The sequence below is a fragment of the Ceratosolen solmsi genome, unplaced genomic scaffold (assembly GCF_000503995.2).
Source record: "Ceratosolen solmsi marchali unplaced genomic scaffold, CerSol_1.0 scaffold19, whole genome shotgun sequence".
NCBI lineage: Eukaryota > Metazoa > Arthropoda > Insecta > Hymenoptera > Agaonidae > Ceratosolen > Ceratosolen solmsi.
The window spans coordinates 172,980-200,916 of NW_011948443.1; the positions used below are offsets into that span (position 1 = coordinate 172,980).

Here is a 27,937-nt window from a genome sequence, read left to right on the forward strand (position 1 = left end):
TGCGGCGTATTTTTAAAATGAAATTGATTAACATTCGTAACCATACAATATTTCAATTTTTAAATTTATAAATTTTTTTAATATATATATATGTATGTATTCAAGTAAATGTAAATTAACCAAAGAAAGTCTATTACTACCAAGAGCAGTTATCAAATATTATAATATTCACACTGCTGATTTTCTTGAAATATATTATTTGCATGTATTGCTACTTTCATCATAGCATTCTTTTATATAAACTTGCTGTCATTATACAATAGAAGCGGGGCTATTCTGAGAGAATACAAAACTAATTTATAAACAATTTTCTTAAAATATCAAATAATATATCTAATGCAGTAAATGAGTTAATGATTAGATGGAATGTTTTATATAACTTTAAATAAAATTAGGTGTTCGGTTCATTATTAAACAGAAAAACTTAATATCCTACATAAATTTAAACCATATTATGTGGTATACAATAAAATTACAATTAAAATGAATGAACATCAATTCTTTCTGAAATCTAAAATAAAATATAAAAACATATAAAAACAAATATAAGATATAACTATAATAAATTTTAAATCAAAAATAAAATTTATTCGGAGCATAATAAATATAATAAATAATAATAAATCATGATTAACTTTATATTGGTTTTTTTTTATCATTAACTTACAAGTTCTTGTTTTATTATATTTTATAGATCTATTATCAAGTGATAAAATCACTGCTCCTCAGAATTATTTACTCCTATTTAGTAGTTTGAGTAAATATCAACATTTTTAAATTAAGACAAAATTACATTTACTGTTTTGTGTCCATTTATTCTTATTTCTAATAAAATATAAATTTTTTATTTTGTTAACGTTTATTCGTATGCCATTTTAAGTATTCAAAACCTGATTGTTTCTTAAATTGATTCAATTTAATTAATATAATTAATAATGTTAATATTCGAACGCAAAATAAATAAAAAATGTTTATAAAAATAATTTCATAATTAAACGATTCTTTTAATTATGAAAAATTTAGAATAAATATTTTATTTTTAATTAAAAATTTTTAGTTAATTAAAAAAAATTATATTTTTTAAAAAAACGTCTAATTTTCAACTCGAAGTAAATTCTACTTTCTAAAACTTTATGAATATTTTGCAATATTTTATCATCTGAAGAAAAATTATATTTATTCTTATATCATATACAAATTTTGAAACTATTTTGGTTAAGTACTATTTAATTTTTTTATATTATTCTTCTAACTAAAATTAGTATTTAATATATAGCTTTTAAACCTCTTTTTATTAATGTTAATATATTAAAAGAATTGGTTCAGACAACCCTTCTATCTAGTAACCGTTTTATTTCGTTTTTTAATTCTAATACGAGTCAAATAATTATATAGCATATTAATAGATATTGGTGAAATTCAATGTTAATTACTAAAACAGTCTTTCTGATTTCTATATTAAAGTTTTCATTAAATATCATTTATATTGATAAATTGTAAATTTCTTGATCAATTTATTATTCTCTTTTCTGCTTATTTTTAAGAGTAATACAAGACGTTATTTTGACACACTAGCATTTAATAAAAATAATTATGTTTAAGAATTTTCACTATTTTTTATATTTTTTTGTTGTCCTTATAATAATTATAATATTAGATATACGGCCTATATACTGACTTGTATAAGATAATTTTATATATAAAAATATTTCATATCATTACAAGCACAGATGTATTTTTAATATTTTTTGAATAGTTATCACTATTGATTCCACAGTATTTTTATATATGCTATAAGATAAAGGTACTTAGAATTTCTAAAGAAAAAGACATAATTTGATTCATTAAATTTGTTCCACCCATTATACAAATTTATAGCATTACTCATTAAACATCTAGTTTTCATAACTCGGTTTTAAATTTTTATTTAATCCATAATTTGAAGCATTCAGAGTTTTTCAGAAAATGCATTATATTGTGAAAATGAATTGTTTTGGAGTAATTAGGCATCATACTTAAAGAATTGCATAAACTTGTTAGATTCCTTAATAAATTAATAATTTTCATTCTTCACTCGAAACCTTATTCTCTCAATTAATTTTTAAGTGAACACTTAATTCTTTGTATATTAACACCAATAACTGTAGGTATTCAAATGATTAATATCAACAATATTAATAATAATTTTGGAAATATCGTTTATATTTCATATATATATGAAATACCTTTATAATTCAAACAAATCTTCAATTCTAGCATAGTAAACAATTAATTTTTTTTATAAATTTTACTAATTTTATGTAATTTTTTTACAAGTACGTTAAGATTTTCTTTATCATAAGTGTACATGAATGTTTATTAATAATTATTATTAATGCATAATTATTAATTACCCTCATATGTAAATATATCAGTATTTTATTTTGAATATGTAATTTTTGTTTTAGATTCAACAAAATTAAGTGAAACTATAAAAAAATTTTGCATAGAAAATGATGGTTCAAATTCACAAGTAGATCAAAGGAAATTACAAATTTTAAGAGACAAATATGATAAATGTATGGTTTCACTACATTCACGATCACCGTCCACATCATCATCATATTCAAGATCTAGTTTAAAATCAAATTCAAAAACATTAAAAAATACAGAGCTAACTAAAAAGTCATTTATAAATAATTCACAGACAGAAATTTCAAAACATAAACAAATTACTTTGAAACACATCGATATCTACAATAATGAATACGACTCATCAAGTCCTTCTTGTACCCCACCTATTATTGCACTTACAAATACTTTCCAAGAAGAAATACCTGGTCCAGAAAATTTAAGCTTACGTAAATCACCACAAATTTCATCTGAATATAATAATGTACCAACTTGCTTTACAAAACAAGATACTATACCTACAACTTTCTTGGTATGTAACTTAAAAAATAGATTTAACGTATAAAAATAAGCAAGCTAACGCTTGAAATATAAAATATTTTTAAAATGTTAAATATTTATAGGTTAAATGCAAGTTATAAAAAAAATCAAATTTTTAAATATTAAATTTATTTATTTAAATATTTTTAATTTATTTTAGCAATAATCTGGTCATTCAATGAAAAGTTATTATTATTTTGTCCATTATTTATAGTATGCAATAGAAGTCCCATTTAATTAAATCTGGACAATATAATGAAAGATAAAATATTTTATAATCTAATTTAATTAAGTTTATGTAGAATTCAATTCTTTTAGATTAGAGTTTGTACATTATGGATACAATTTATATGTTGTACAGTTATATTATCATAAAATATTAAGTAGTATTGTGTATAAAATATATTAACAATATATTACCATCACTCTCTCCCTCTCTATTAAATACAATTTTTTGACAGCTAATTATTGCACAATAGGAAAAATGAAAATGATAATTGGATTAAATTTATTTTTCTACTTTCTCAGATAAATTTTTTAAAAACTATTAATGAATGATATATCATTACTTTTATAGTTATTCATAGTTCAGAAACACTCATAGTTTTTTTTGTTTTTTTTAATAATAATACGTAAAATACAGATTTGGTTAGAAAGTAATTCTTATTCACTTTAAAGTAAAATATTCTTACATCTGCAAATAATAATAATAATAATAATAATAATAATAATAATAATAATAAGAAGAAGAAGAAGAAGAAGAAGAAGAAGAACGACAACAACAACAACAACAAGAAAAAGAAGAATCATATATAGAATAAGAATAAGAATAATAATAATACAAATAAGAATAATGACAATAAAAATAACAATAGCAACAATACAAAATACTAATAACAATAATATATAAATTACCTTTTAATGTAAAGTTATTAAAGTCATTAGAAATAGTCATTAATTACTTATTATAATTTAATTTATTATGATTATTTTATTTATTGTAATTATTTTATTTATTATACTTAATTTGTTTACGTATTGTACACTTATTTAAGAAAATTTGCAACTAAAGTATTCCTATTACACGCATATTGATACAATATTTAAGCATGTTCTACTTTTGTTATAGATAAAAGCGTTAAAAAAGCATTGATGAAATTTCTAACTTTTGCATCTATATCAATAAATATATTTTCTTACAATTATTAGTTAGAATTCCGAATGATGTTTAGTAATTATACAACATTTATATTTTTTATTTATCAACCGTTTCTGTATATATATATATAAGTATAATAAATGAATATTTACATGAAATAAATAAGAATGATATTTTTTAAACTATGATGCTGAATATTCAACTACTTGCTAAATCTTTAATGTACAAAAAATTAACATATTTAAAATCTATTTTTAACACACTTATAAATAATAAATCAATTTTTTTATAATTTTATTATTATATTTCAAACATTAATTAATTGTAAACATATATTTATTATAAAAAGGTTTTTATATCGAATGAAAAAACAAATATCTAAATCACCTTAAAAATTTTTTCAGGTACTTGTGAATATTCTATTAAATTTATTATATTTGATTAAAATAATATTTAATACTGTGCATACCATTATCAACTAATATATAAGATAAAAGAAATTCTGACAGAGAATGATATCTGATTTATACTCTACTTATTGAAGTATATAAAAATTAAAGGAGAAACGATATTAAATATCCAAAGATAAGAAGATCACCCATTTCGCATATCAGATTCATGTTAATAAATATATTTAGTAACGGAAAGCTGCATATAATTACTGAATAATTACAACAGTCCATAAACTTATATAAAATATTTTCATTCATGTTGACTATATTTTATTAAACTTTTGTGTAACAAATCTTTTTCTATTCAGAAAGATCAGAAAAATCAATTAAACATTATCATAATAAAGTAAAAAGCAAAACTGTATTTATTGTACGTTTAAAAAAGAAAATTTTACTATTATTGATAATTTAATTTCATTACTAACAGAATTATTTGAATAGTTTTACTTCTCTTTCTTGTTTTAACAAACATCAAAAAACAATTTTTCTTTAAAAAATTAACTCCAACAAGTGTGGTTGACTGTCATAAAGTTATATATGCTATATCTTCGTAGTTTTTATATACTTTTTAATATTCCAAATTTTCATTTACAATTGGAAATAATTATAGAATATGGAAGTGTAAGTTCTGTATTAAATTTAAATTTAAAATACAAAACAAAACTTTTCTCTGATATAGAAATTTATTTTTTTGTCTTTATTTACAAAATATTATTGTAATTAATGATATTAATTATAGTTTTGTAACCATTTTTATTTTAAATTAAAAAAATTCTTTTCGAAATATTGATGATTAAATCTGATCAATGGATTCTTTAATGTAATATGTATTTAGAAATACAGTCTCTTTTTGTGTGTGCACGCATACATGCATGGGATGTGTACAGTTACAATGGAAGATAATATACACGAAATCAAATCATTTTATGTAAACTTTTTTAATATTATGTATTTCTAAATTTTTGTGTAAACAATACTCTAGTGTATAATGATTATTATTAAACTTTATAAGATCTGTTTACATAGAGTATGTAATTTAAACAAAAAAGCATATTATATTTAATACATTTTAAGTATATAATGTGAAGGCATTCTGATTTTTTTTATTAATAATAATTCTATCGGTCAATTAATTTAAAAATAAAATTAAAAACTAAAATTATACAATTAATTAATTGCACTAAATTTTAATAATTTTATAATATTTGTAACTAAACTAATTTTTAAATTAATTTCTTATTATATGTAGGTTTTCGATATATTGTATTAATAAAGTCAGTTATTATAAAAAATCTATAAATATTGAATAAATTTTTAATTATTTTGCAAATAATAACTAATAGCTTTTCTATTATTTTATTTTTCTATGATTCTTTTTATAAAATTCATATATATTCATTTTCATTAGTGCTTTTTAAGTTTTTGATATTACAGTGAATCTTTAAATCAATAGATTCCTATATTTATTTATTGCTTATGTGTATGTATATTTGGATTGTTTAGATTACAATGGAAAAACGAACTCAAGCCAGTTGTGCTAATGCAGCTATTTTCAAGCCATCGACTTTGGATATTGAAAATGAGGAAATTGAACGTGAAATATAGATGAAAAATTTATAACTGATAATGAAGTGAGAGGAAGATATTGATATGCTATGTAACAAAGGATTGATGCAATAATTCAAAACCGTGGAGAAAGAAAATGTGCCATTCAAAATACTACAAGTTTAATCAGATCAATTTGCAATTCTAATAAATTTTTTCTATTCACTATTTATTTTAATTATCGGTAAAATTAAAAATTCTCTCGATATTATTATTATCAATGCACTACGGAAAAGTGATTGCGAAAAATTGAATTTTAACCTATTTTAAATAAATTTTATAATTTGGAATGAGTTCACCTTAAAAATAGAATAAATCATTCAAATATAAAGATTAAAAGAAATATAGATATAACGTAATACTTATAAAAAACAAAAAATTAAAAAATTCACAAAAGTTTCAATTTTTTAATTTTAAAGGTGTATTCAAATTTATTGTTTCCTTGAGATATAATCTTCATATTTCTCCCAATGAAATACTCGAATTTAGTAAATACAATTTAAAATGTTTACTATTATAACAACTTCTTTTAAATCTTGATCAATAATTTTCTGTCATTCAAAAAATTAAATAAAGTATGGCATATTAATCAACGTTTTTAAATTAATTGTATACTCTTTTCATTTATATAATTTAATTTACAGTTTTATAGTGTATTTAATTTAGCTAATTGAATTTTTAATATAAATAATTAAAAAAAAAGTCTATAATATTCAAGTCAATAAATTTAGCTAAATAATAGTTGTGCATTTGCTATTAAATTTAAATGAATGTATTAATCTATTAATATATCTATTAATTCGTAATGATTTCAAATTTTTATTTAAAGAAAGGATTATTATTTTTTGTTATTTAATGAAGTTTTTCATTTTAGTTTTTTAGTTCTACCTTATTTAAATTTAAATTATTTTTATTTAAATTTTAATTTATATTCAATTAATATATAAAATATGATTAAAATTAAATAAACACGTTACAAATCGTAAAATTAATCAAGAATGAATTAGTGTTCGAAGTAAAACATTTATATAAAATCAAAATAATACTACTTGTATGTTAAAAATAATTCCATAAACATTAAATTTATGGAATCGTATTAAATATGTAATGATAATTTAATAATTGTTTTATATTATATTCATAATTGAATATTTAAAAATATGAAAAATCAATATATACCAATATAAATCAATCTAAATCAACATTAATGATCATATATATTACAATTTTAAAAAACTACTTGAATTTAATTATATATAATGGGCTTCTTGATGAATGGAACAAATGAAACAAAAAAAACTTTATTGCTTAATTTATTTTAAATTATGTATTGACAAATTAATAAAAAATGAAATCATATAATGCTATTTAATAATAGACTATAATAGCTGTTTTCGTTATTAATTTTAGATGTAATACTTAAAAATAAAATTAATACCTAATTTAAGTTTTGACATATATAAGTATAATTTATTGAAAATAAAATTGATTACTAATAATATACAGAATAAATATAACTATTTTTCAAACAATCTTATTATGTTGCATATAAATTTTACTTCTCATTGCACGGTAAAAACTAATGGATATAAGTATGTTATAAATATTTTTGTATTGATCCATTTATAATTACCAAGAACTTGAACATAAACAACACATACTCGTTTTATAAAAGTAATAAAATATCATTAATATAATCGTGCCAAGATTTGTTTTAAATAAATCAAATAATAATTACTTCAATATTTTTTTTAATAAAGATAAGAACTTGAAAGTAATTCAAAATTAAAGTTAATCTAATTGAATATTATAAGATTAAAAATAGTAAGAATGATGTAATATTCTTTTAATTATTAGAATTACCAATGTGTAAAATATAATCTGATAATATGCTATATATAATGCAGGGAATAATTGATTTTTTTACAAAAAAAAACGTCTATTATGACTAAATTAATAAAAAATGTTCACATTTCCTAAGTATTATTATATTTATTTAAAAAAGAAATATTAGATACCTATATGTAAAAATAGATATGTATTTTGATTAAGTCAAGTTTACAAAGTGTACATATTAATAGAATTTATTATTTTATTATATTAGTTATTATATTATTATAAAGAAAATATTTCTATAATTTTTAATTAAAATTCATAATAAATATAATTCATAAGAAAATTTTGTAAGTTTTAATTATTTACAAAAGGAAAATCAACACTTATATTTAATTATAATAATTACACATAAAACAGTAAAAACATTTTTATTATTTGATAATTAGTTTACTTAACAGTATTATACATACTGAAAAATGGAATATTAAAAGTAATGAATTTAATTATGAATCCAATATCGGATAATTTTTAATAATAGTATCCGTTCGTTAGAGTACTTCAGTTACTCTTACCAAATTCTTATTAAACTAATATAATAAACATTAACATATGTTATATTATATTATTTAGAAGTAGAATTTTATATTATTTACAATTCGTATATATAATTTACAAAATGATATTCAATTTAAATTGTAAATAAATACACTATTCTCAGAATTAATCATATTTTCATAATCATTATTATAATCATAACAATTTTCTATATAATTAAATAACATTCAGTATATTAAGCATTTTTTCTGTAGTTTTATAAGCAAATCCCTTAATAGTATATGAACAAGAAAGTAATCCTAATAAAAAGAACTAGCATATAAATAATACGTATTCTGTTTTCTTCTAATTAATTTGATCACCTAATATATAAGTTATACCTATTATATCACCTATTATATAAGTATATTATAAATAGCTAATATATAAAGGTAAATTCAAAATATAAGAGAGATTATATTAAAAATATAACGAAGTTCAGAGCTTTATTGTATTAAAACGGTAACAAATATCAAGCGACAACCATAAGTTTTATTAAATAAAATTAAAAAACCAATAAAATTTTAATAGTACTTTTAATAGATATAAATATACAAACATACAAAAGGATAAAACATATAAAGTAACAAGATAAAAACATTTATAGAATTTTATTTTGTTCAAAATATAACTGTAGTTCAATGCCAATCTGTAAATTGATATTCCGAAGGAATAGGTAGAGATTATTTTGATAAGTTAAAATTAGATAAATCAAATATTTTGCAATTCTAAATTAGATATTGGAAATAATTGAACAATAAGAATTGACATTTATATCAGTATATTATAATAAAATTTATATTGATGCTGCTCTATAAGATAACAATTTCTATATGAAAATATTAATTGTAAAACCTAATACATGTATCTAGCACTATGAATATGAAGTATAGCGTTCTCTTTTAATTTACGGCATAAAACAAATCATATAAATAAGTGCTAATATTTGTTAACTTTACAATATATAAGCTAAACAACCTTTCAGCAATAGAGGTTAAGATATGTGAACAATATCATGTAATTTTCAAACTTACGAGAATCGTATGTTAAGACTATAAGAAGAAATGGATATACTTTTTTGAGCAAATCATGTAATTCAAAATCACGATGGATTCATTTAGGCTTAAAATAATTGAATGCAAGAATAGACTTTATTACATTTTAAGGTTATCAATTTAAATGAAGCTAATGGTTGCTAAATGAATTTATCTAGATTAGATAAAAGTTGATATTATTAAATTTTTGAAATATTTCATGTATACTTTAAAATATTCTGCGATTAGATTCGTATATATAATCGCTTCCCTAATAATCAGATTTTTTAAGTATTCGCAAATACTAAAAAGTCACTTTATAAAACAATGTAAATTACTCTATCTATAGTTTATGAAAAAAACGAAGGTAAAATATAATTAATATATAATTAATAATATTGACTTTGAAAAATCATATTAATAAAATACATCTCTAATTGATTGTTATTTAAAATCAGAAATACTTATTAAGTATTTAAATTAATTTATTCTTTAATTTTTCTTTCTTTTTATGTCTACGAAATAATAATACGAGATATATATATTGCAGACATCACCAACAATAAATCATTATACTCCTTATGCATCATTTTATGGAATTACATCTAATTCGTATTATTGCTCACCAACAATGTACCAAAATTCTACTCATATAAATTTGCATGATATGCAAAGAAGTCAATCTCAATGTCCTGAACTGAATTTTCCTTCTGTTAATCAAAATCAAACTCAACACTGTCATAGATCTCCAGTTGATATTTTATTAAAAGTCTTTCCAAAAAAACGACGTGTAGAAATGGAGTCTTTACTTCATCGATGTAGAGGTAAGGTTTTTCTTAACGATAATCATTTATAAATTAGCCATTTCACCTATTTCATTTTATTACTTTAAAATAGTATTCAGTTTTTTCTTAATATGATATATTCTAGTTTAATTTCATATATGTATACAAATAAAGATAAATATATAAATAAACGATCTTTTATTCATAATATTTATTTAACATTTACATAATTTTTAAGTCCTGGAATATTAAATTAACTATTTACCTCACATATTTTATATAATATATGTATTGATTAGATTAAATTTATTTTCAAAGCATAATTAATCATAAAAATTATAAATTAAAAACTTTATTTATATAACAAAATTATTAATATTATTTGATCAATTTTTTTACGTAATTTGTGTAAATATTTTTACTAGTGACAATTACTTTTTTTAATTATAATTGATATGTATATAAATTTATACATGTATCAAGTATTAGTACGGTGACAAATAGAAGTTTTGAATTTCTTGAATTAAAAAAAATTGAATATAAGATTCGAGATATTATTAGTAGAAATTTAAAATTATCAAAATGGAAAAAAAATAATTAAGTTTACTTATCGGTGGCTCAGACAAAGATTAATATTATTAAATTATTCTAAACTTGTTTAATATACTAATATAAATTTTTAAATACATAAAAAATCTGAATTCTAACAATTAAATCTTAATATAAATATAAATCTTTTAAAAATATCAAATTATTTTTTAAAATTAGTAAATGTTTGTATACAACTCAAATATGCTTATATATATACTAATACGTCATTTTTGTTAATCGTAAGTGGTGGTAATCTGCTTTGTATTAAAATCCAGTGGAAATATTTTTACATTATTTGAATAAATTCTATTTTGGTCTCTCAGAAATTTAGCAATAAATAATTATTTTTACTTTTCTTTATCTTCAAACATTGGAATTGGTGAACTATTACTGTTATTTCTTTTCTTCTTCCTTTTTACTAATTAATTTCTAATGTAAAATATCGATTAAATGAAATATATAGAAATATTAATGGTATGGTTATCATGTATGTATCTTTACTTTTGTACTTGTAATACAAAACCAGACATTAATATTGAAAATACATAATATCTTCTTTGCTTCATAAAGTTCACATACTGATTTACTATTTTAGTTTATTGTAATTGAATTATAAAATAAGAAATTTGTAAACATCAATGAATTGTATTACCCATTTAGAATAAAAATACATACATCCTAATATTTTTTAATCTAGTCACCTTTCTTTTTGAAAAGATGACATTTTGTCTTTATAGCATTCTCATTAAATTTCTATTTTTCTGAATTGTGTGAAAAATTGCTATTTCTCTTTTATTTTGTATTAAGGAAAAATTACATCTTCTACAACAATAATAGTAATGGGTCAAGAATAGCATATATATACTCTGAAATTTTCTAGATGTGTAAATAATTTTGGTCCCCTAAACATTAAATTTTTAAATCGTCATTTCAACTAGTTATTTATGTGTTATAATAATTGTTTGCTTAAATTCGATGTAGTTTTAATTTAGTTTTACATAATACAAATAAACTGCGACTCAATATAAAATTCGTCAATTTTTCTACAAATCGAAAAAAGTAAATATTAGTTTAACTAATATAATATAATCCATTTATAACATCTTAATTATAAGCATATACAGTTTGATTTATGTTTAAAGCAATTTAAATAATTAAAAATTATTAAAATAAAATGGTAATGTAGCAGACTGTGGACCTTTAATTATTTTAAAAGACCATTTAAACGACTAACGCTCGTTATAGTAAAATATTGGATTTAAAGTAAGTATCTTATATTTTCAACAAATAATATGTAATACAGAAAAGGGATTGATTCTATACCGAAAATTCAATAATTAGAAAATATATAAGGTTTTTGACGATCAAAAATTAGCTTAGATGATAACTATTTGTGTTATTAAAAATATTTGAGTATAATTAAAAAGAAAACTATAAATATTATTGATAATTACGAATAAAACATCACTAAGGTCACTACAAAAATAATTATTATTCTGGATAGTTTACATTTATTTACGAATATATGGATATATATATATATATATATATATATATACATACATATATTATAAAATATAATTTAAATTACATTATTTATAAATTCATTAAATTTACACAACACAACGTATTTTAGTACAATTAATTTTCAAATAATATAAACAAAGAAACAAATTGTACAGAATTTTCAAATTTAAATAAATTAATTTAACGTATCAATGAAAATTATTATAAACATATAAAATTTTAAATTATTTTCATAAACATTTTTCATTTAAAATAAAAACTATAATTTGCATGAAAAATGGTATTCATTAAAAATATTGAAGTAGTTATAAGGTAATTTTTATTTATGTGAGAAATTAATTTATTAATATTATTTGACATTTACATAAATTTCATTAAACATTAAAGAAAATCATTAATAAATGCTATTATTGTTAAGTACAAAAAATCTTCGAAATTAAAGCAGGGAATTCTAAATTTTTTTTCTTTTTATATATTATTTTATTTATCTTTATAAATAAAACATTAGAACTGTTTAGTTATTATATATCTTTGTTTATTTAGGTGATATTATATCGACTATGGAAAGTTTAATTTGCGAAGATAATCAGTCATCTGATTTTGAATATGGATCGTGGTCGAGAACTACAACACCGGCTTCAGTAACATCAGATATATCCGTTTCAGATAACTCAACATATGTTTCGAGACCTAATAATATTTATAGTTCACAATCACCACTTACACGACATCGATTTCTTGCTGCTCCATATAGTGGAACAGGCTATTTACCGACAGTGATTCGACCTCAAAATCAAGTTACAAATATAAATTCTATTAAAAATATTAACCCTATGGTTAATATTGATGATATTAGTGATAAATCTAGCAATTCAGATTAAAATGTTCACATATTTATTCTAATGTTTGTTTCGTTTTTGTAAAATAATAATAAAATACTCTTACATGTATTGGATATTATTTATCATGATAATTAAATATATTATTTTTATTGCTTATTATAACATTTTTTTACACAGCATTATAAAATGTAATTAATAATGGTATTTTCATTGAAAAATATTGGTATTAATAAGTAATATTAATATCTACTCTTTATATAATTATCTATTTTTAATATATACATAGATTTATTTAATTTATTTATTTAATAAATATAAAATCTATTTGAGATTATTTTTCATTTTTTAATAACTTTCCCTGCATTCAAGATAATGTTATATTTAAAGTTAAATAGAAAAAAATACTTATATTTTAAATTGATATATTTTACAATTAACCTGAACAATTGTATATAATCTGTATATACGAAATGATACGGATTTATATCTGATCTACGTCGAAACTAGTTTTGTAGAGTAGAATAAATTAGTACGAAGTTAATTTAATAAATAATTAAAACAAACTTTTGTGCTTTCCATTTTAAGTGAATTCGGTATGTGCTGCATACGAATAGGTCAAATAAATAACTTCTACATATACATTGTACAATATTTGGATCGCCTAATTGATTTGTAGACCCAATGCTTCTAGATATGAGTACGCATGCTTTAAGCTGTGTAATATAGTAATCCAGACAAAAATAAAAATTGATTTTATTTACTAAAAATTCGTATATGTACTTCACTCTTTGTTGAATAAAATATTAATATAAAATTTTAGAATAACTTATTATAGCAAATTAATATACAATTTGTTTAAAAAATTAATAAAAACGAAAATGCTCCTACAAAGTAAAATTTTGAAATTCAATTATTTCAATATTCATCCAAATAAAAAGTATAATATAAAAACATGGTTCTTAAATAAACAAGTTTCTTTGTTATAATTCGAAAAAACATTGAAACCTGAATATTTATATATTTGTTTGTAACATGTTGAGGTTACTGAGCTTCCTAAGCTATTTTAATAATTTAAGCAAAAAAGTAAGCCAATTGCATTTACTGATAAAGCATGATACTTAAAGCGAGAACCAAAATTCAAAATACATAATTAGTTTTCGATTGCAAAGCAAACTAAATCATTTTATTTTTAGACTGAAACAAAGAATATAATATTTATATCAACTGATATTTAGATATTAATCTACAAATTAGTTCAAATAAACTATTTCCTAGTATATACATATAATACCCTTTTGGGTATTTTAGATTTTATATCTACAGATATATTGTAATTACTTATCGGTAATTTATTGCCAATGATCTAGAATAAAATTAAAATTTACCTATTGATACATACAATCTAACATTTATTCAGTAATATTTATATTGATAAAATAAGTCGTTCGATATCGTGAATGTGCTTATGTTCTTATATATGCATATATATAATTTAGACATGAACTAAATAAGACAATACTAATATTTAAAATATGCAATATATCATTAATAAATTAATCTTAATAATCAAATTTTGTATAACCAATAATTTCCATGCACAAATTTATAAATATAACATAATTGGAATTTTACTATACAATTTGTACTTTTTAAAAGATAAAAATTCATGCTATATTCCTAGTGTCCAAAATTATACCTATCGAATGATATACACTTATAATTATTCATTTATCATTGCAATTTTTATTTTAACGTACAGTTTATCGTTAAGATAATGAAATAATTCTATTAAATTTAATGTTTCATAGAAGGGTTGAATAGAATAAGGTTTAATAAATTTTTAATCCTATTAGATACTTCAGGATATTAGTTTTTTTACAAAAAACTTAGTTTTACTTGCATACCACAAATGTCTAATATAAAAAATACTTTAATAAAATTATTTTTATCCAATTATAATTACTTAGTTTCAAGAATTATCTTTTAGCATTAGTTTAACTTATATAACATATTTATATTAAATTTTATATGTTACAAATGTTAAAAATAATAACTTTTATTTAAAATATAAAGGAAATAATATAATTTAATCGAATGAATGTATCAGCTAAGAGCACATTCGCCTTACACAATTTAGAGTAAAATGAAACAAAAATATCGTGAATCGATGTATTACATTTATTTTATAAATGCAATAAGAAATCAATAAATTTCTTTCAGTATGACAATTAATTGTATAGATAATTTTATCTTAATACTTTAAATATAATATCTTAGGGAAAAAGGATATTGTAGAAATAATTATATTATTAATTTTTTTGCTTTATTTAAACTTTAAACCATTTTCAATGAATTATATATATTTATCTTGCATTTATTTTTATACCATAATTATTAGTAAATCTTTATTTCCAGTATGTATAACGTATCTCAAATACGACTTTTTTATTCGTGCGGTGCCAATTGTCCAGCTCTTGTATACGTAAGCTATTTACTCCATTTGCTTACTTTTGGGCTATAATACAGGTACTCCCACACGACACTTGCTTTATTATTTGTCAACCTTAATGGTATTATATTGAAAAACCAACTGTGATTTGGTCTCGTTCATTCAATTTAAGATAAGATATTATGTTTTAAGTCTTGGAATAACTTCGTCATTAAAAGACGTTTAGTACAGCAAAAGACTGGGTTCGATATAACCAAAAGCAATTGATAACTAATACCTTGCTATCAGCAAAATTTAGTTAGCTTTCAAACTTCTTCTCCACTGGATATATCTTCTACTTCTTTTAGTGGAATAAAAAATGACTTTAGCGATACTAATGATACTGATTTACCTTTTCGTTCAGCTGGATCTTCATTTTTTTCCCAAGTTAGAAAAGCTTCATTAGAAAGTACGTTATTCTCATAAAGACATGTCATAATTTTGACAATGAGTCCTGAAAAAAAAAGAACTTTATATAAACATATTAAAAATAATTAAAAAATTAGATAATCAACTATTTTACATTTCTATTACTACTAGAATTAAATTTTCTAGTAGTGTATCAGAAATGCTAAAAATCTACTTCAGAAATAGATTATATGTTCAATAGTCTTCTAGTAAAGCAGTATACGGTGAAAAATCCTTTAAATTTATTGATTTGTCAAAAATTATTATATATGTATATGTTTTGAATATTATTCATATTTGATACAAATTTCAAGATTAAACACTTTATGTTAATACAAAATTAATAATTATCGATAACCAAATTTGGAAAGTATGTAGTACGGCAACTCAAACCTATATATTTAATTTTGGTATCGTTTTCATGGATTAATCAGACAGAAGAAAGAATATTTCTCCGTCATAGTTTATACGTACTTCTTATTTAAATAATTATTAAATAGTCAAATAATCCATAAGACCACAAAATCCTAACAAAGTTTTTCCGATTTGCTATATTCAAATTTTAAATCAGATTATAAATTGCATTATATTCAATTAAGTACTGATAACTTCGTTTTATTTATATTGAATTACAGTTATAATTTTGAAATATATAAATACTAAATACTAAGAAAATTAACGCATTGCGTTAGTTTATGTTGACACAGAATTTAAAAATTTCTATGTGCATTACTTATCTTGCTTTTCCATCTCATAAGCTTCAAAAGTATAATATTCTATACTTAATTATAGAAAATTATATAATTTAAAGAAATATGATGAATATAAAAATGAACTGAATATAGTTTATAAGAACTGTATAATGTATTCTTTTAGAACGTACCATAGAAATTGAATCGTAAATTAAATAGCCGTATTTTAGGATTATCTATTGATAAAATAAAAAAATGCTGATGATACCTAATGAATTTCTAATCTTGATTACAGTATTAATATAATTTTTAATTGTCTTACAGATTACATATTCATTAATTGAATATAAAAAATTATTTAAAGGAATATAAATATTTCAATAAATGTATTTTAGATTGCTTCAACCAAAAATAGCATTAACAATAGTATGACAAACTGATTTATTTTTAATTAAAAATTTTTTTTTATGATTTTGTAAACGCTAGTTTTCTACCAAAATATCTACTAAGCACTCATCATTCAAGAGTTTATAGTAGAATATACGAATATAAACTCTTAATATATAAATTTCTAAAATGATATAGGAACATTTAACAAATATTTTCCAAATATTATATATAACAAAACATTATATTATATAAAACTTTAGAAATACTTAATTACAAATAATCATTCACATTACGTTACAAATTGAACACATTATTAGATTAAAAAACATTCGAATAAAAATTGTAACAACTTAAAAATATGAAACGTACGTTAATAATAAAAATTTATGAAAGAAATTTTTCCAAATTTTAAACGGTATATATTATACAAAGATTAATAAGAATGATCTAAATAAAAGATTAATCATCTTATATAAAACATTATGATAGCATATATTTTCATTGAACATTACACTATATATATAAATGTAACGTATCTTTATATTTTAGATAACGAAAATATTTACCTGCTGGATGACTTAATTTAGTTATGTATTCTTGAACAGCAAAAAGGCATTGGAGTTCTAAATCATCTTCTGCATCCACATAACGCTGAATCAGTTTTTGCAATTTGTCAAAATTTTCTCTCTTAAAAGTCCATTTATCGTTACACTGTTCTGTAAAATAAATAATCTAATAAGTATTCAATTTTTATAGAAAAATAAATAATATAGATATGATTAAATGTGATTTTACCAACTGAAGTTTCCAAAATGGCAGTCATTAAGATTCTTATAAATTTAGGTTCCTTAATTTTATCACCAACATTTGTCTGAAATACATATTTCAAGCTCTATAAGTATTACATGATTATAATTAATTATATTTTATCTCTATATATTAAAATTTTTCTACTGACATACGATATAATTTCTACAAATATAATATATTATTTCAATAAAAATCTATAACATCTAAGTCTAATTTGAATAACCCGATTATATAAAATATAAGTATAAATTACTAAATATGAAATTGTATGTGATATAAATAATATAAATTCTTCGTTTAAGAATATTAATTTTTCTACAATTATGACGTTAACAATTTAGATACTTTAATTAAAAAAAAAAAAAAAAAAATTTTGAATATAAAAAGGCGTGTAATTATTTAAAGTAATAAAAAAATAATTTTCTAAAATGATGACCAATGATGACCACAGATTACCAATTTCAGTAACTGCAGGAAAATTAAATCCCTAAAATCATCTGTATATTCTTAGAGTCGATTTAAAAATATTGTATTTAAGAATTTTACTAGGTTATCAAACGGCACACTGACATTATGTGCACGGATATAATGCTCCAAATACATAATATAAGTACGAAGGACATATTGATCAATTCACAAAATAATAAAATTTATATTGATAACCGAAACTAATTATGACAAATGGTATATACTACTTAAAAACAGAACACATGTGTTATTCGAAAGTGGTGTTGTTTCCTGGCTCGAACTGCCAGTGTTTCGATAGCTTTAATAATTTGTCGCCCAGATCTAGCAGATGCTTGGGTGGGAGTCAAGTGGAAGGGTTATAGAAAGGTGTAGTATGCGCAAGCTTCGTTAACATATAATTTATTAACCGTAACATTTATAATAAGCATGGTTCACTTATAGAAGAGAGTAAAAACTCTTGTCTCAATGATGAGGTTTCTCCTTGAAGGTGACGATATCGTGGAATCTCCTGGTGTTGTAAGGACTAACAGTACTATACTCACACTCCGGTGTAGGACACGTGGCCCGTTTGACAATTAGACTTCTGTTCTCTTGGATGGCTTCATTGTGTGATATAACCGAGTGACTAGTGTGTGGGCGAAAACACTAGCTGAATAATGTAATGACTTATAACTTTTGACCGACTGATTTACAATGAGCCTATAAGCCTGTTGAATGCGTGCACGAAAACTTGATCATTCCGAGGTGGCTCAGCTGAGAGATAACCACCATTCCATCGCTTCTTCACTTCGAGGGTTCACTGCAAGAGAGCGAAACTCGCCGCACGGTTGCCTTTTATATCGACGCGGCAGCTTATTTAGCTGGCAACAAAGAATCGTGGTTGCTGCACTGGAATCTTACTTGAGGTGCAGAAATAAAACTCTAGAAGTTTCGAGAATTCTAAGAAAAAACAAGACGTAAGATGTTTGAAAAATTCCAGGCGGCGTTATTGCTCTAGGACCATAAACATTGTAGGCTATTTGAAACCAAAACATAAGAAGTACATGAAAATTCTCGTCCCAAGTGTTGACAGAAACCTGAGAGCTAGAAAGATTAGCGATGCAGATAGCCAACGGTCTTGGAAATTGCTTCAATCCCAAATAAATGTCAATGTACAATATGTACGTAAAATATGTCTTGGTGTTATTAAACCTAATCCAATTTACACAATATTATAAATTATAAATCCCTTATGTGATTCCGGCATTTCCTTTTAATTGTGTATATTTTCTAAAGTACTCTTTTTTTTAATCATTATTTATCATAAAAGATAATACATTGTTGGAATGCTTTAATCGTATTTAGATTTTTTATTTTCTCAACTCTAGTAATCTAAGAATAATACACAGATCATTTTTACTAATGCTATTTAAAATAATTGATTTTATTTCAAATAGTTTTTTTGCTTTATAATTTCTTATATTCCTTTTGTATTTTAAATAAAATTTGTATTACAGCGATTCTAATAAACAACGATGTTCTTTATTTATCTTCATTATTATATTTTAAATACAAGAATCAAAATTGTTACATTTATTGAATTACGAAAACTTTAATTGCATTTAACTCTTCTCTTTAACTTTCAAACTGTGTTTGAAGCTCTTTCCTTGCTATATTTCCTTCTGTTATTATTGAGATAATAATTTACTCGGTTATTAATCTTATCATAATTTAGTCGATTATCATATCTTTAATTTTAACAAAAAGTAATCTTTTTTTATTCAATTGCTTATAAAATATACATGTTGTACATCGTATATAAGCTTAATTTCTTTTTATATTAAATTTTAAAATATAAATGTTGATTATATACTATTATTATAGTAATATAATTTTTTTTAGATTAAAACAACTAAGAATCTCTATTATATACTGAATTACATATGCGTAAGTAGACTGGAGTATTTGATATTATATTGTTTATTTATTGTTATTGAACTTTCATAGTCTAAAAGTTTATCTCGATATAATTTAATATTATTATAATTAATAGTTGTAATAAAAAAATGATATACATATGCAATATATGGTACCGTTTTATTAGATTATTTTAATTGAAATATCGATGGATCCAAATTCAATTTATAATTACATGCAAAATATTTATTTAAATTAAGGAACACCTTCTATATAAAACAAACATAATAAAATATAATTAATCAAGTTTTTATTTACCTGAATCCAACCGCAGATTTCATCAAAATTACTATTTTTTAGGAGTGGCAATAATTTGTCATGAATTTTTTCAATGTTTAATCCCGAAATACTTTCATGTTGAACTTCAAAACTTCTTACATCGATAGTCTTGTTTGGCAATAAAAAGTCCAATTTCTTAAACAAAAAATATAGATTTATAAATTATTAAAAAATTTATATGTATAATTGATAGTATTCAATAACCTAAACAATTAATAATTTTTAAAAGTATTCATTAAATCGTACATTGTATGCAATTACATTGATATTTATTTAATTTCTTTAAATGACAGTACAATAAGTTCACAACATTAAAAAATTTAGGAGCCTAAAAAACTGATTATATTACCACGAAGTTATTGTAACGTATCTTTTTAGCGCTGTCCTTCATTTGAATAGTGTAAACTAGTAGAATTTGTTTTGATTATATAATAAAAAATAGAAATACAGAAACCTCTGTTGATTCCGCAACTACATATATTTAAAACATGTAAGACTTGTCTATTACAAAAGAACCTACGGGTAAAAAATCGTTAAACAAAATAAGAGAATTGTTCAAACTTACTAAATAATCTAACCAGATTTTTTATTTTTATATTTATTAATATATACCAAATAAAATATGAATGCTAATCTTCAAATAAACTCTATCTATAAAAAGCTAAACTTCTGTATATATGTGAAACAATTGACACAAAATAATGTTAAAAATTTAAACTAATATATTATTAGATGTTAAATGAAAAATAAATCAACCTACTTTACGTTTGATTTATAATAATTATAATTATTAATTTTAATATCAGATACTATAAATATTGTATCTGATTATCTAAATATAAAAATCTTCACTATTTGTAGAATTACATCCTACTTTTATTTTATTAATTTTATATAATTCATCAATATATTCAGCACAAAATTATAATACTAATTAATATATTGGAAATTTAAAGTATTTTAGGTAATTTTAATCCATCAATTTTATATAGATCAATTTTTAAAAATAATTAATCATAGAATCACGTATTATTAATATACTCAGATTGCTGCATAGGCAGATAGATGTATTGAGAATTATTTCTCATTGTAATATTAAAATATAAAATTCAATTATATTCATTTATAAATCCACAATTATATTTGTAATTACTATCTTGATAAAATAGTAAATAAATATATAATAATAAAACAGTTCGTTTTTATAAAAATTTTTTAAATAAATTATATATCAAAATTAATTATTGTTAATTTATTTTCGCTTTATTTGTTACTTATATGTAATTTATTATTTATAATTAAAAAAAAAAAATTTTAAAGCGCTACAAATTTTATTTGAAATAGGCTATTATAATATACGAAAGTACTTTAGACATTCTAATTAAAATAAAAACAGTTTTAAAATGAAAATCTTTTAATTATAAATATTAAAAATTAAACTATTTAAAAACTAATATCCTTTTAAAATTCTCTATTATACGTATTATAATATGCACACTAATTTAGATTATATGATGCATTATATTAATTAATTGTCCATATCTTAATTGTACTTTTACATATGCAAAAATAATTTAAACACTTTGTAATGTTGCATCGCAAAATTTACTTTTTACTTATTTATTATTATATAAGACATGACTATCAAATACTAATTTTAGGAATACGAAAATCTATACCTTAATACTATCAACGGCCATGTACAAATGGCGTATAATTAATGTTTGCGACGAGTGATGGAGAATAAACTTTTTATATTTCTTTATCATATTTCAATTATGCCATTTTTCAGTGTCAATAACTATGTCTATTTATATTCCTCATATTGCCTTTTGTAACTGATTCAAGAGAATGTTTTTTCAATAAAAAAAACTTTTACTAAACTAGACAATGTGTAAATATTCATTAATAATACATAATCAAAATAGAATCAACTTAATACTAGAAAATAGATTACAAATCCATTATAAAGAAAAACTATAAAAAACAAATGGCATTTTTTATATTATGTTAATAAATAATTAAATTTACATTTATTAGACATTATAATTTTAATGAATATTATTTTCTATTTACGAAAATTGATATAAAAATTTATAGATTTATTAAAGAATAAAAATATATAAAATTAATTGTATTTAATTTTTAAATAAATCATATCAATTACATCTTTAGTTTTATTAGTTTTAGACAACTTAACGATTTATTTCAATATACAAATACAATTTTGCAGTTATTCAATGTATCTCATATTTTTGTATTAGGAATTTGATTTACACAATCTGTAAGAATATTTGATATATATTGGATTAACATCTTTATAAAATATTTTCAAAATTCATCCATTCATACTGTTGCTGTTCATTCGTAATAAAAAATAATGATTCTACACTATTAAAGATTTAAATGTAACAATCAATGATATTCAAACTTTTGATTTTTAAATATAACTAAATATAGATATTTTAAGATTTTTGTTTTTAAATACATAATTCTAATTTTAAAGTAAATTAATCAATTAGTCTTTCATATTCTACTAATCATATCAAGCCATTACGCATAATTAGGTTCTTAGTCAATTACAGAATAGTACTATAAAACTATTATTTCGTTACTCACCAAAATAAAATAAGTAAAATAATTAGGGAATTTAATATCAGAATTAAAATCCTTAAAAATACTGAATAATTGACTTCGTATTATCCAACCTTATTTCACGAAATATTAAAATCAGTCCTTATAATGAATATTTTAACACTTTAACATTTATATTTTGTCGTATATAGTATATTTAATTATATTCCATACTTTGTATACTGTAAAATATAATTTATAATTCGACTGATTATTTGAAATATTTAGCAATAATTCAATATAAACAAATAAAGTAAATTTCCGATGAAAAGTGTAATCAGAGATTAAAATGAGATTTAAATAATCTTTATTAAATTAAATTAAATTATATATTAACGAAAAAAATATACACATATATATCAACTAAATCGAATGTATAATAAAAATAAATTAGTTAATATTTAGAATATATTGAAATTCTTTAACTCGATAAATATTTGTGAATAGATAATTCAACCGTATAAAAATAATTTATAAAATTATAGATAAACTGATAAAATAATTACCATAACACGTTTTTCATAAATATATTTAAAATTGTAAAATCAGACTCCAAAAAAATCACAACTGGAATCAGGTTACCATGTACAAACGATTATACAAAAATTTGTCAAACACTAAGTATATGCAAATTATTCCGATTGTATTAGTAGATATCAGTATCACATACCAGCGAGTACGTGATGTAACATATTTAAAAATTTAATATAAAAATATACATTTTTTAATTAAAAATTATTGTTGAGAAGTACTTACATGATCAATAATGAATTTATCAACTTTAGTTCGGTTATCTAACAGATCATGCCAATGGATGCCACTTTGTGACCATTTTTGGTTGACCCATTCAATTTCTTTTAATGTTACTAATTCCAATAACAATTCAGCAAACAATTCTGCAGCATGATCTTTACATCGTAATTTTGGCAATAAATGATGTATCGTTGTGTATAAATCAGTAAGACAATACGAATCATTTATAACAGGATATACTGTAAAAAAATTCTTTCAATTAAATCTATTAAATAGAATAATTAAAGTATAATAATATTTCAAACTTCAGGCCTGTTGAGCTTAAAATCCAGCATGTATAATATGGTTCAAGAATTCATCATTTAAATGAATTAATTTGTATTAGAAAATAAAATAATAAATAATAATTGTAATAAATAATATGAAGACTACAAAATAAGATTACTGAATAGAACTTGCCTAAAATGTTTGCAAAATATTTCCATAATCTCGGAATATCAATTATTAAATCTCCTGCTACTTCAAGGACTGCTCCCAAACTGAAACATACATAATTTTGATTCGTTTTTGTACTTGATGAAATAATTTTTATCTTATTATATCGAGTCAAATTGTGATTAATTGTGAAATTTTTTTTGTAAATTATATTAAATGTAAAATTAGGCATAAATATTTATTTTATTACTCATTTCATTAAACAATATATGTATTATCGCTTATTTAAAAAATTCTAAAATAAGACTTCAATTAAATTTAAATTTATATAAAATAAAATTTGATGTATTATTCAATATTTACTGTATTAATGTATTAAGATATTAATGTATTTCTTAAAAATTTACTAATAATTCTAAATTTTGAAAAACAAAAATGAAGAATAAATAAATACCGTAACTGCTTCATAACGATATCTATTTATTAAAAATGGTTAACTCTTCAATAAATAATAATATAACTAATCCTTTCTCAAATTATCAATTCAATAAAATATATACTAGCTTCATATTTACAACTCATCCTTAATAAATAATGAACTTTTTCTCGATATAATAAATATATTATATAATATATATCCACCACTACTACATTAAAAACAACATAAAATTGATATCATTTCAAATCCGGCCCTGCGATTTATAATATCTAAAATAAGCTACACGATGTATTTTAAAAATGTTACAGTTAATATAAACATAGTTTCAATTTGATTAAAAAGAATATACTTTTAATTAATTATTATTACCAAATGAAGTCAATCATAAACTCCTACTACTTATATGTAGAAAAATAATTTTAGTAACATTTCGTTGTTTAAAATAGTTTGTTAAATCTTCTTGAGAGCAGTGTAAACAATTAACAATATAATTACAAACAGAAAAAAAACTTTTAATACTATTCATATGAATTCTTTGAATTGTAACTTTTTATGATATAAATATTTCAAATTCCTATGCAGCATATAATTAATAATAAATTAAAGTTCTAATACTTCTAAGTTTTTAAAATGATACTATTATTTTGAGATATAATATTGGTTTTATAACTGTATATTAATATTCACAACAACTAAATGTGCGGTTAGTTTTGTAAAGAGAAATGATTACGTTTTTTGCATTATAAGAATAATTTAATTACTTTCAGTAAAATAATAAATACATTATAAAAAAGATAAAACAATGACAACAGTAAAAATACTTTTCTAAACTTGATAAAAAGTGCATAATTATATCTTAATTATATATATATATATACATACATATATATATATATATATATATATATATATATATACATACATATATAATCTACAAATATTATTTTCATATAAAATAAAAAAATTCAAGAAATTAATGTATATGCGTAAGACAATACATTAAATTACTAGTATATGCAAATTTATTATACACATTTTTTAAGAAAATAATAATTTAAAATATCACGGCAATATTTTTTAAAGTTGAACTTTCTATAGTTAATTGAAATTAAATTTTCTCATATAATATATTAATTATATGTATATTATATTAAATTAGATTTTGTTCCTTTAGCTTAACTGGGGCAAGACATATCTGTCTGCAGTTATATTAAATTATTATTTATTTTGTATATTCACATTTCACTGTGTATATTATGTTAAGAAGAAACGTTAATTTTTATTTTATCTTTAAAATGAAGAAATACTTAATAGATAATATCAATCATAAAATAAAGATAAAATATATAATGATGAAAATCTAATATCTTGTTGACTACCCATGTATTAATAATATATGAATCATATAATAAGAAAACAGTTTTCTTTATTTACATTTATTAAACTTTTAGTAAAATATTTTGAAAACTAAAATATAGATTACAAATTGAAGAAAATAAAATTTAAAACGATAAATAAAAAATCGTTGTGGTTAAGTTTTATAAATTTCAACACAATTTAAAATAAAATGGTTTTCATACAAAGCATTAATACATAACTAAATAATTTAATATTTTAGAATTAATTAATACAAAAAAAAAAAAAAATTATGATAATTCAAAAGAAAATTTAATAAAAAAATACCGGTTAGTCTAGTTTTGATCAGCTAAAACGAGGGCAAATCTAAGATTCAACTGAAATATAAGAAACATATTATAAAGTTAATAATGAAAATTTCAGAAAAAAAATCATACATTAAAAAAGTATGATAAGTGTAATTAAATAACTATAAATGTAAACAGTAACATTTTATAACAATTAAATATTAAAGAACATAAATGAATGCAAGTTTGTTTGACTTGGAGAAATCATTCAAAAAGTATATTAATATTAATAGTAGTTTATTAAATATTCCAAAAAATAATATTCAGAAAACATAAGTGTATATAATGAGTTTATTTTAGTATAATTATTATCCATAAAATATCTAAATAATACATTACACTACCTATATAATAAGCGTCTATTCTTATAGAATAGAATGGTAAAAAAATAATTATGTAAATTATATAATTATATAAAAAAATAAAAAAAAAAGATTTATTAATGATGTTTAAAAAGAAATGAAAGAAAATAAAATATATTTTTGAAACTAATAATAAATAAAAAATAAAGTATAAAACATTCTGAAGTACACAGTAATAAATAAAATAAGTAAAAAGTCATTTACGAAATAATGAACTAGATATCACAAATTTAATATTTAAGATTGGTTTAATGAGTATCGTTTTAATTAATGCATTTAATGACTTATGTAAACAAAAAATACACTATTGTTTGACTGTTACCACAAAAGACAAAATAAAGAATGCCTTAAAAATAAAAAGAAAATAAGAAATGAAACTTGTCATCTACTAAAAAAAATTAATAATCTTGAAGTATTATAGAATTTTTTACTAAGATAAAAATGAACACATTACGAATTAGAGTATAATTTGAAATTTCGAATTTCTGTAAGTGCTCCACACTATTTGAAAAATTCTATTTAATTTGTAAATCAATAGATAATAAGTGAATGTTTTGTTATATATAAATGTATTTAATGAAATAATTATTACATGGTAAAATTCAATTGCAGCAAAAACTCATTAAAAGAATTATTAAAATTGAGAAATTGTTTCAAAACTTTGTATTCAATTATATTAAATATCATAATAATAATAAATTCAATAAGAACAATTTTTAGAACGTAAATTTACATAAAAAATTCAATTCGAAAATATAAAGATA

General features: G+C 20.7%; 3 protein-coding genes across 3 annotated transcripts in view; 2 read left to right on the top strand and 1 right to left on the bottom strand.

Moving 5' to 3' along the window:
- Positions 1 to 6,325, top strand: part of LOC105365863 (uncharacterized) — a 25,270-nt gene extending 18,945 nt beyond the window's left edge. The window contains exons 4-5 of the mRNA XM_011504125.1: positions 2,448 to 2,923; positions 6,046 to 6,325. Coding sequence (XP_011502427.1) covers positions 2,448 to 2,923; positions 6,046 to 6,147 — 578 coding nt within the window. The 3' untranslated portion in view covers positions 6,148 to 6,325. The remainder of the gene's footprint in view (positions 1 to 2,447; positions 2,924 to 6,045) is intronic.
- Positions 6,311 to 13,395, top strand: LOC105365949 (uncharacterized). The gene is made up of 3 exons (XM_011504248.1): positions 6,311 to 6,331; positions 10,162 to 10,435; positions 13,058 to 13,395. The coding sequence occupies exons 2-3, from the start codon at positions 10,243 to 10,245 to the stop codon at positions 13,393 to 13,395; spliced, it is 531 nt and encodes a 176-aa protein (XP_011502550.1). The 5' UTR covers positions 6,311 to 6,331; positions 10,162 to 10,242.
- Positions 13,396 to 15,701: 2,306 nt separating this feature from the next.
- Positions 15,702 to 27,937, bottom strand: part of Eif4g (eukaryotic translation initiation factor 4 gamma) — a 32,312-nt gene continuing 20,076 nt past the window's right edge. Inside the window, exons 11-16 of the mRNA XM_011504126.1 lie at positions 24,694 to 24,773; positions 24,238 to 24,473; positions 20,827 to 20,982; positions 18,130 to 18,205; positions 17,901 to 18,050; positions 15,702 to 16,298 (exon numbers count right to left, since the gene is read on the bottom strand). Coding sequence (XP_011502428.1) covers positions 16,111 to 16,298; positions 17,901 to 18,050; positions 18,130 to 18,205; positions 20,827 to 20,982; positions 24,238 to 24,473; positions 24,694 to 24,773 — 886 coding nt within the window. The 3' untranslated portion in view covers positions 15,702 to 16,110. The remainder of the gene's footprint in view (positions 16,299 to 17,900; positions 18,051 to 18,129; positions 18,206 to 20,826; positions 20,983 to 24,237; positions 24,474 to 24,693; positions 24,774 to 27,937) is intronic.

What these genes read in the sequence shown, in the direction of transcription:
- LOC105365949 (XM_011504248.1), top strand. Translation starts at nt 10,243, where the DNA reads ATGTACCAAAATTCTACTCATATAAATTTGCATGATATGCAAAGAAGT. An exon ending in TTTACTTCATCGATGTAGAG is followed by an intron (nt 10,436 to 13,057) that starts GTAAGGTTTTTC and finishes TTGTTTATTTAG; the next exon opens with GTGATATTATATCGACTATG.